Source organism: Prionailurus viverrinus, chromosome B1 (genome assembly GCF_022837055.1).
Source record: "Prionailurus viverrinus isolate Anna chromosome B1, UM_Priviv_1.0, whole genome shotgun sequence".
Classification (NCBI taxonomy): Eukaryota; Metazoa; Chordata; class Mammalia; order Carnivora; family Felidae; genus Prionailurus; species Prionailurus viverrinus.
The window spans coordinates 148,880,846-148,892,560 of NC_062564.1; the positions used below are offsets into that span (position 1 = coordinate 148,880,846).

At 41.2% G+C, this 11,715-nt stretch overlaps 1 protein-coding gene across 1 annotated transcript in view; it reads right to left on the bottom strand.

Moving 5' to 3' along the window:
* MOB1B (MOB kinase activator 1B) overlaps positions 1-11,375 on the bottom strand; it is a 52,406-nt gene extending 41,031 nt beyond the window's left edge. Inside the window, exon 1 of the mRNA XM_047856619.1 lies at positions 11,037-11,375. Coding sequence (XP_047712575.1) covers positions 11,037-11,050 — 14 coding nt within the window. The 5' untranslated portion in view covers positions 11,051-11,375. The remainder of the gene's footprint in view (positions 1-11,036) is intronic.
* Positions 11,376-11,715: the final 340 nt, after the last annotated feature.

Sequence of the window (11,715 nt, forward strand, 5' to 3'; positions counted from 1 at the left end):
CAAGGGTTTCCATTTTTCAGATCACCAATGGTTTAACCACGAGCTTATGGCACCCAAGCACAGGATAATCAATCCTCTAAATGAAAGCTAACAAGAACAGCTATCATTACCAGGGTTATGTCAGGAAAGCCCCTATGAAAATAATACAGATGCAGTCAGACCTGGGAACACAAGGCAGAGAAAGGGCTATATAAAACTCCAGGAATGGTACAATAAAAAAAAAAAAAAAGTCCCTTTAATCCTAATACTGCAAAAATGACATTTTACACTATCTGGAATTCAGCAATGCTCCGCAGTACCTGCAGCAGGCTTTAACTATAGCCATAGCCACTGAAAACTAAGAAAGGATAACACAAACAAGTGAAAACCATCAAAGAGGAGGAAAAGAAAAAAATGTATAAAATTGCAAAAATCCTCCCTTGTTGTCCCGTTTCTTTTTGAACTAAGTGAAATGTAAGTATCAGAACTACCATAAGAAAAAGGAACAAATTCATTAAGGTTAGAAGTGTTTCTCATATATACAAATACGCAAAGTATTACTGATAAAATGATAGTGTTCTGAGAGTTGTCATATCATATAACTTACTCATGCTTGTAACAGTTGACCTGTAAATGCTCAAAACTATAAACATTTCATCAGATTCAACAGCAATTGGACACTACTATTTACTTATATTTTGGAGAAAAAACTCTCTACCTTGAAATAATCCAGAGAGGAAAACCCTGGCAGAGATCTCTAGCAGACTCCATAAGAAAAGCAACAAATATGTTAAAAGGAATAGGTGAAAAGCAGCTTTAAATCCATCTCCAGAATCTGTACGTCATTTTTACAGCTCCAAGTATGCCATCTGCCTCCCAAACATGTTCATTATTTGCTATCTACATTAAAATATCAGAAAGATAACTAAGAAATAAGAAATCCAATTAAATATTTCATTTTGTAAAATCTCCCTTTAGGGACTATAATCCATACAGATCTTGGAGAAAATTAGTATTTTCCTAAGAAGTCATTAATATTTTAAAACTTAATTTTGTGACTTTGTTGATCAATGCGTTTAACATATTACTTTTCCCTTTTAAAATTAAAGAGGAGAAAGATTGATGGCAATGGAAGCAAGCACCCTAACTATATCATTAGAAATAAAGGAGACAGATTCTTTGGCAGAATCTTTACCATTAACTTGTTTACTTGGTATTAATATGAAAAGCCCAAGAAGCCAAGAAGTTTTCTTGACATTACTCTCAGTGTTGCAATGGTGGTGGGATACAGGGAAAGGGGCACTCTCACTCACTGCTACTGGACACAATTCACAGTGGCAGGTAGGAAACATGTGCCTGGCATATACCAATCCTGAAAAAGGGGTAAGACAACAAGGTCTCTACCAAATTGTGAGATAAACATCCAACAAATAGGTGTTCCAAACCTTTCTGTGCACCTATTTATATTTCCCAAGAAGTTTCTTAAAGGTCAAAATTAGAGCAGAGTAAAAGGAATCACTAAGACCTCCACCTACCACCATGAAAATACTTGAAAATGTCTTTGATTTTTTAAAAAATTTTTGTTACTGAGTGTGTAATATATACGAGGCACTATACTAGGTGGTAGAGATTTAAGTACAGCTTTTGAAATCGCTGTTACCTTTAAGGAGGTCACGCATTCTGATGAAGAAGAAAGGCCAGAAAACTGATAAGTACAGTTGTTTTTGATAAGGGCTACAATATGGAATCTGAAATGTTATCCAATAAATTGTAAAGGGGTCACAAGTCAGGGGAAAAGAGTTGGCTCTTGAACTGAAGAAATAAGGGTGGGAAGAAGGGCAGTCCAGCCAGAAGAACAGGAATAGCACTTACAAAGGCAGGCAGACAAGGGAGGAATGTATGTTGAAAGAAATGCAAATAAAATGGCTGGGCTCCATGGGGGGAGAGCATGGCAGGAAGGCACAAATGAGGCTGGAGTGGTAAGCAAACACCACATCACAGAGGCTCTCTATGCCTTGGGATTTTGCCAACCACTGCCAGCACACTCCAATCTCTACCTGAAAAGTCCAAGTGAACTGCAAGAAAAAAGTGGTCCAAAGAATTCCAGCCACTCCCTTTCCCTATTAAAAAATGCAGGGCTACAGCAGAGTAATTACGGCAGCAGTGGCAAAATCTAGTAGGGAAGGAACCCACATCCATCCACTAGAAACAGCCTCTACCTAAAAATACAGAAGCACACATCTACACAATTCCTGCTGTTCCGTATGTATGAACACAATGGATACATCCTGTGACTTTTATAAACACGGAATGCAACTATTTCATTCCTATATCCAAAAGAGTTGTATAGTCAATGCAACATCAATAATCTTTAACCTTCGTTAGCCAGTGGACTTAAAATGAGTTAAAAACAACTCTTGAGAGGAGTATATCCACATGACATACTGGTCTTCAAAGATACTTGAGGCCAGAGACCACATCTTATTTATTTCTGACCCCCTACCTTTCTCCTTCCACCACCAGCAAACACTTTGCTTTAGACACAGAAGGCGTCCAGTAAATATTTATTGTATTATTCAATAATACCATTCATTTGTAACATAGCTAAATAAAATTTGGAATGCAGAAAGCGTTTATATACTGGGTTTGGGAACTTCATAAGCAAGGATAATAACAGTGTTTGTACAGGACTCTCTGGTTTATGAAAACTTACATATACATTCTCTCTTTCAATTCTCAAATTTACCCAACAGACTAGGCATTCCTTTCCACCCAGTAGACAGAGGAAACAGAAACTAAGAAATTAAGTGATGTGCCCAAGGTCACATGGCTGGTGACAGAACAAAGACTCTGAAACTCAGGTCTCCTCACTCATTAACTACTACTGTTTCCATGACAACCTTTAGTCAATAAAAAAAATTGTACACACACACACACACACACACACACACACACACACGACATACTTGCCAAGCAATATACTAACATTCTGAGAAATAAAACAGTGAACAAACACTATGAAACTTACAGTCCAGAAGGGGGGAAGGGGACCTTAACTAATAATTTAAATAATCACAAGTATGCAAAGACAACCAAGGGACCTAACCTCCTTGAGAGTACAATGAGATAAATATAGGAACCACTGCAATGGGATGGGATTTTACTGGGGGGAGGGGGGTGTCTAATGTGCAAGTAGGAATTATAGCCAAGAAGCAGGGTATGGGGATGAATGGACAGAAAATTACTAGGAGGAAATATCAGGGTTAGGAGGGTTCTGGCTAAACCGACCTAAGGGGATTCTTGCTGAAGACAGGCCAGGACGATCAAACATCACCTGAGGGACAGTGGAGGATAAGGAAGCTAAATCAGATATTGAGGCTGCAGGAAGGGGGGGGTCTGGTTAAACTGACCAAGCAAGGTTCTTGCTAAAACTAGACTTCAAGGAAGTGCACAGATGAGCCTAGGAGAAGGTTCAAGAGCCTGACTAAGTTTGGTCAGGAATAGAAACTGTCAGGGTCTCACAGATTCTCTCAAGAACAGAGGTAGTATTATAGCAAATCCGAAGGATTTTTCTTCTTTACCTTATTTTGAATCATTTAACTCCATATACAGGCATTATCCACTTACTATTATAATCCAAAGCTTCTCAAACTTGAATGTGCTTTTCACCTAGGGAATCTTAAAATGCATTCTAATTCAAGGCTTCGGGCCTGAAATCTTGCATTTCTAACATGCTCCTAGGTGATGCCAAAGCTCCACACTTTAAGGGTACAAAGCAGACTTATCAAGAATTATAATTATATAGGGATTTGGATCTCCTCAGTCCTGGGGGAGGGGGGGGGTGTCTTCTGTCACCAAAGAGCCAACAGCAGCCTTTCTTCCCAATGGTAATACAAAATGATAGTGGTACTTTTTTTTCTAAATATTGAATGGCATTAAAAAAAAAAAAAAAAAGGTATGGGGACCTGGGTGGCTCAGTCAGTTGAGCATCTGACTTCGGCTCAGGTCATGATCTCACGGCTTGTGGGTTCGAGCCCCACGCCAGGCTCTGTGCTGACAGCTCAGAGCCTAGAGCCTGCTTTGGATTCTGTGTGTCTCTCTCTCTGCTCCTCCCCTGCTCACACTCTGTCTCTCTCTCTCAAAAATAAAATAAAAGATTAAAAAAAAAATTTTTTTTAAAAGGTAAAGGTATCTCTAGAACCTACAGTTATCACTAAACAATGTAGTCCCAACACCCAAACTATGTTCCCACTTAAGCAAAAGCTAAAATCAATACCTCTCAATTGAGATACATTTTGGTTCCCAAATGTTTAGCAACTTGTAACTGTACTTTTTGGATAGTTGGCTGTAACTGTAGTTTGAAAAAAAAAAAAAGAAAGAAAGAAAGAAATAAAACTTTCATTTTGGTTCTTGATGTTTGTCATTTCCCAAATTACAAACTGACAAGGTTGGGGAGCACCTGGGTGTCTCAGTCAGTTAAATGTCTGACTCTTGGTTTCAGCTCAGGTCATGATCTCACAGTTTCATGAGTTCGAGCCCCACATCTGGCTCTGCACTGGCAGCATGGAGCCTGCTAAGGATTCTCTCCCTCTCCCTCTCTCTCTGCCCCTCTCCTGCTCATGCTGTCTCTTTCTCTCAAAATAAATAAGTAAACTTAAAAAACAAATTAAAAAAAAAAAAAAACCTCCAGCAATTGTACTACTAGGTATTTATCCAGAGGATGCAGATATGCTGTTTCAAAGGGGCATATGCACCCCAATGTTTATAGCAGCACTATTGACAATACCCAAAGTATGGAAAGAGCCCAAATGCCCATCAACTGATGAATCGATAAAGAAGATATGGTATATATACACATGCAATGGAATATTACTCGGCAATCAAAAAGAATGAAACTTGCCATTGGCAACAATATGGATGGAACTGGAGTGTATTACGCTAAGCGAAATAAGTCAGAAAAAAACAAATATATGACTTTACTCATATGTGGAATTTAAGATACAAAACAGACAAACATAAGGGAAGGGAAGCAAAAATAATATAAAAACAGGGAGGGGACAAAATATAAGAGACTTAAATATAGAGAACTGAGGGTTGCTGGAAGGGTTTGGGGTGGGGAGATGGGCTAAATGGGCAAGGGGCATCAAGGAGGACATTTGTTCAGATGAGCACTGGGTGTTATATGTAGGGAATGAATCACTGGATTCTACTTCTGAAATCATCATCGCACTATATGGTAACTAACTTGAATGTAAGTTTTAAAAAATTAAAAAAAAATAACTGAGAAGGTTGGGGTGCTTGGCTGGCTCAGTCAGTACAGCAAGCAACTCCTGATTTCAGGGTTGGGAGTTGCAGCCCCACGTTGAGGGTAGAGTTTACTTAAAAAAAAAAAAAAAAAAAAAAAAAAAGAATAAAGAAAAAAGAAAAAAAAAACCTGACAAAGTCGGTAAAGGATCGATTAAAGAGTTAAATAGGCTGACTGATTAAGACCCCTTTGGGAGTTAACCATAAGGTAGAGACATAAGCATCAGTCCTCAAAACAATGCTATGTTCCAGTTGAGAGAACTCAGTTTTGACAAATCAGTTTGTTGTTCACGGATTCAAAAGTGAAATTTCTAAGAGTTGAAAACAAAAGGGCCAGCTAAATATTTGGCAGGATGTGGGGAAGAGTTAGGAAGAATGGAACAAGGCATATGTGAATAAAAACTATAACCACAGGGAGTTTTTAAACAAAAAGCTATTTCAGTAGTTAAATCTAATGCTACAGGGCACTAATTAATAAACAGACTCTCTACAGAGCAGAAAGGCCATGCTGCTGCTCATCTGCCTGAAACATGATCTAGGCACCAAGATACTGGAAAATGTGCCATAAAAGGTTTTTACTTCTATTGCTTCCACTTAACTATTCCATATTTACAGTGAATATTAAGAAAGTATTTAAGTTACACCATCACCTATTTCTACAAAGAAACATACACAAAAAATATTCCTCTAATAGCCAATACTACAACTATTGAACTATTCCCATCAAATTTCAATTTGAGAACAAAAGGATTTAGGCTGAAAGATAAAATAGTAGCAATAAAAGAAAATCCAACCTTTCCTTTATAAATAGTAATTATAAGGCTACTTGGCTATGAGGTAAACTATTACCCAAATATTTGCTTACCTTCAATCAAACCCCTGCTTTTAAGCTCTAACTGCAGAAAATCATAGTACTGATACATGTGATTAGAAACCTACAGAAACTGGCTAGGATTTAAGTAATTAGAAATGATGAAGATGCTTACAAAAAATAATAACAGCTACCAGCAGTCATAACACTGCTGAGTTATTGATAATGAACTGCTGCACTTAACTACAATTTATCGAGCTAGGCTTTTTCCATTCGGTATCTCTAAGCCTCCCAACATGTCTGATGTATTGATCCTAAACACAGGATTCATAGGGAAAAAATTAGATTACTGTCACACTCACACCATACCCAGTGGAGTCTGAGACTGCCTTCAACCATGATATGGTGGAAGCAGGGGCCCACACATGCTCAGATGACATGCGGAGGCCCAAGCCACAAGAAGGGTGGCCAGGAAGGGTTGGGTTAAGAGAATGGCTATACACAGCGGTTTGAGCAAATACGTATGTTGAGGATTATGGGAGCCTAGTTTCTCACTAACAAAGAAGGAAGTGAAAAATATGTAAAGGGAGAAGGCTAGAAGGAACCCTGTGCTACTTGGCTCAGCATTGCAGGTATTAGAGTTAATGTACTCAATATACACAGATAGAAAAAAATATATGCACATGTAAATGTGTGTGGTTATGTTATTTTCTAGCACAGTCCAATGAGAAGGTCTGGGAGCAGCAATGCATCTGTACCAACAAGCATACCTATCACCTACATTCTGTTTTCTAAATACTATTTTTCAATGAATAGAACCTACACCTTTAGAGAAATAACCATTTCCAGGGCCAGGGCACAGAAAGTGTAGGATAAACCTGGAACATTTGGTTGTGCCAGAAAGCTAGGTAGTGCTCACAAAAAGACAGAGACAAGTCAAAGGGACACAAGAGCCAGCCTGAAGAGGACTCCCACTAGCCAAAACTGAGACAATATGATTCTTGATTTAGGCTCAGGTCATGATCTCATGGTTCATGAGATCGAGCCCCATGTCAGGCTCTGCACTACCAGTGCGGAGCCTGCTTGGGATTCTCTTTCCCCCGACCCCCACTCTCTGACTCAAAAATAAATACAAAAGCTTAAAATTTAAAACAAAAACCAAGATGGATCTGGGGAAGGGGGCAGGGAGAAAAAAGAGAAGTAGGAGAGGAAGACAGAGGTGGACACATAAACACAGCTATAACCCTGGGTCTCCTTTCCTAAATTTCTATTCTTTACATTGAAGTTACTTCACATAATGCTTAATAAAAATTTCCTTCCTGTCTCTATCTATCTCTGTTTCTGCCTATACAGAAACAGATCTGGTTTATACTCATTCACATCCCTAAACCACCTTTCCTACAGACTTCCATTTTAAAGTTAACTACAAGTGTTTGTTTCAACTCTGTTTCAACCAAGTAGCCCTACATTAGGAAATGAGGCCTTAGTCTTTTTCAAGTTAAATATTTCTGTAAAATTTCACTGGTCAGAAGAGACTAGCAATTCCAAAATGCAAGAAATATAGAGAATACTCAGTATTTTCAGTGAACACACTTTGAGTGAACGTTAAGAGCTCTGATCCTAAATTTACCTGAATTTTATATGCATAAAATGCCAAGAGAGGAAAAAACCCTAAGAGGGCTGTATTTTGATTTAACCCATGCCAATAATCAGGCCAATAACCTAAAGTTAGTGATTTTGCCACTTTACCAAAAAGAAGTTGAGTAAGCTATGTTACTTATAGATCTCATCTAGCTCCAAGATTCTACAGCTTTTCAGACAAACCTGAAAATGGACAATTCACAAGCAAATTCATGTCTCTATGACGTTTCCTCTGACTGAAATCTTCTACTTCCCCTTCCCCTTTCAGAAAACCCTTGTTATATATTCCATCACTTCTTTCACGAAGCTTTCTTCCAGCCCAAATCGGACAAATTGCTCCATATTCTTTAGACCCCCATGTACTGCATCTATTACAGATGACGATTTATAAACGATCGATCACTCTGGAGTCCCACATTGTCCACAATGCTTAGCACACAGCAGGTGCTGACAATGTTTAAAGATTTGAGTCTATTAAGTTAAATTAGGTTCCTGTGAAGTTTCTCTATGTATCAGTTGGGAATTTAGCTTATTAAAGATACCCAAAGGCCAGTCTGCAGCACACCCAAGGCTTTGTCCCAATCTTATCTACACATGCTGTACAAATTTATTCTGTGCATCTGCACAAAAGCTACAAGAGGTATCACTGCTGCTGATTATCTGGACACCCTTTGGGTATTACCTAATCTACCTCATCTCCCCATCCCAAAACCTCTTTACCCTGCTTTACTTTGTTTCCTGGCACTTACATCCTCCTACCATGTGGTATAATTTACTGATATTCAGTGTTTATGGTCACTTACCAAAACATAAACTGAACTAATACAGGAATCTCTTACTGTTTTGTTCATAAATGATACCCAGTGCCTACATCAGTGCCTGGCACAATAAATTATTTTTTTAAACAATAATTCTTTCCTTCTGTCTTAAAGCCCTCGGGAATTATGAGTCAGCACCCTCATTAACTAACGTATCTCACATTGCCCTTACTTCCTCAGCTACAACCATTTACAGTAGCCTTCCAAGTAAGCTTCTAAGAACTAGAGAAAAATGTGTGTATACACACAAACACACACACTTTTTTTAAGTAGGCTCCATGCCCAGCATGGAGCCCAACGTGGGGGTTGAACTCTCAACCCTGAGATCAAGACCTGAGTTGAGATCAAGAGTCAGAGGCTTAGCCAACTAAGCCACCCAGATGCCCAGAAAATACTTATATTTAACTCCTAAACAGCAACTCTTAATTTCTCTGATCAACTCCTGGTAGAGAAATAATATTCAGGAAGCTATACCAAATAACATATAGATGAAATAACCAAAACTTTGTTCTTCCATTTCTGAGAATAGTTATTTATATCTATGAGATCTTCAATTTAGCGTTGGAACTACTAGTGGACAAAAACCAAAACCAAAACCAAAAATGTTGGATTAACTTTTTTGGATTGTCAAACACAATCCAATGTTGGGAATATATTAACTGCTACATGAGACCTGACTGAAAAATTGTACCCCAAATAGTACAAACCCTCTAATGTGCCATATATTTACATACATCAGTTATGGCAAGATTTTTCTTATGTAACTAATATGCTTCAGAAGAAATAAACTTATCCACTTCATTTCTGTAACTATTACATACTGAGCCATGTATAAATAGGATACTATTCTATGTGTATTCAGAAAATACCACCAAAACTTTCTCCATCCCTAGTTTCAGCCAAATATGGTTTTTCCCTGCCTCAACCAATTTAGCTCGGAGTTCCAAGAGACACAAGTCCATTAGTAGCAGTTACAGACATCATCTACATTGCTATTTTGAAGACAACTTTTAATTCTTGAAGAAATCAAACATCAGCAGTGTAAAAATACCCTCAAGATGAGAAGCTTCAAGCTGAGATACCTGGAAATCTCGTTTCCAGCTAACATGGGAAACAAGGACTTTCATAAGTCCCCCAAGCCTCCTATCACTACCTACATGACAAACTCAAAATCAACTTCCAGGATGAGCCTAAGGAAGAGATTTCACAAACTCACATGTGTTAGGCAGGATGACACAAACCAGGCCACCTGTGCACATGAGAGATGTTAGCAAGCTGGCCTGCCAGTTAGCCTTCTGTGGTCACTCAGTTTTGCCTGAACACTCGAAAAAGAATTAATATTCTACATAGGGGCCTATGAAAATAAGGGTTAATTAAATTCTCAGGATCCAGGTGCCAATGTGATGACTAAAAATTACAGGTGGGGAAAGAAGAGAATGGGAACATTACTGCTATTGCTACTGTTGTGAAGAAAAATACTATTCTGTCCACAACAGTAAAGGAGTATATGTTAGTTTCAACCTCCAAGTTTTTATTAGCTTTCTAACCACAGATCAAACAAAAGTGAATCACAACGAAGCCTTCAAACGCGGAATTCCAAGGGTGTTCAGACGACCTGGGGCTGTCTGCTGCCTCCATACCCCCATCTGGCCATCCCATCTTTCTGTCCATCCCCCCAAACTCGTCTGCAATAAAGGTAAATGAAATAGCGACCAGCACTAAATGTGACGTTAAGTTGGCATTTACAAATGATCTGCAAAATAACTCCCCAGCGGACCTAATCAACCCAGAGCACACTACCGGACTGCTTGGTGGCTGTCTAAAAAGATAAAGCCCGTACTTTTCTGGGGAGCATACTGGGAGGAAGGGCACCTCGGTGAACCAAGTAGCTGCTCCACACTCCAAGACCCTGGGCTGTCACCTGGGGATCCTGACCCTAAAGCCGCCTCATTAAGGATGTGTTACATCCACAGGACTTGTTACTCCAACTTTCCACTCCTAAAACCTAAGAGGGAAGTTAAAAGGGTGCTGGGTGACAGGGAAAAGTACAACGCCCGACCTTGTGTGCTTGGAATCCAGAAAAAAGCAATGGGCAAGCGAAACGGAGAAAGACCACCTGGCACGCGACGCATAAAGGTCATGCGGAGGAGTGGGAGGTATCTATGCAGAGCGTGCAAACCAACAAACCCAAGAGTGGAACGAAGGGAAAGATGGGGAGATGGAGAATGCAGACCCAGGCACCGGGGTGTGTCGGGACTCGGGGTCCGGGGAGAAAGAGCCTCTGTGGGGGCTGGAGGACTCCAAGCGAGCTTGAAGCGGGTTGGGGAGGCGACGGCCGTCAGGCAGCGCCAGCGCACCAGAAGGCCTACCGGAGACCTGCTCAGTGGGAACGCCCGGCCCGGGAAGCTCGGGGCAAGGCGAGCTGGGGCCCGCGGCCCTGGTCGCCCGAACAAAGCCGACGCGCGCGGGGCCTGGCTACTCACAACAAGAAGCTCATGTCTGCCGCGGCGTGGGCTGGGGGCTTTGCGGTTTCTAGGCCTCCGGGCGGCGGCGGCGGCGGCGGCCAGGGATGAAGAGGGAAGGAGAGAAGAAGAGGAGAGGAGGAGGAAGGGAAGCGCCAGCTGTTCGACGGCCCCAACTTGTTCGGCTTTGCTAGTTCCAATGGCAGGCGGAGGGGGCGGAAGTGGGAAGCGCACGGCTTGAATCACTCACTGGGAGGGGAAGGGAAAGAAGGCGGGGAAAGGGCCACACGCCTGCTCTCCGAAGAACAGCCGCCGTGACTGCTGAGCTGCTTGTCGCGCCTCCCCCTCCTCCGATTCCTCTTCTTCCTCCTCCCCCTACTCCTCGTCTCCAGTCCCCCACCGCCCTCACCCCGCGAACTCTCGCGAGAGTGGCGGGCGCCGACCCTCCCTCTCCCGCTGTGGCCCCGGGTCCCTGAAGTGCTGGACCTCTTTGCAGCCCCGGACCACGCCCAGCGAGTGCACTGGGGCCACCAGATTGGTCAAGGACTGTCCACCTAGTTGCGGGTCGTGGCAAAACGCTCCGAACTGCTTAGCTGGGTTTCAGCAGTCAGGAAGTGGGCTTCAGCTGCGGGATGTCAGGGTTCTGCAGTGAGGGATGGAATTGCCACCAGAATTATGCCCTCTGTAAGTGTTCGGCACA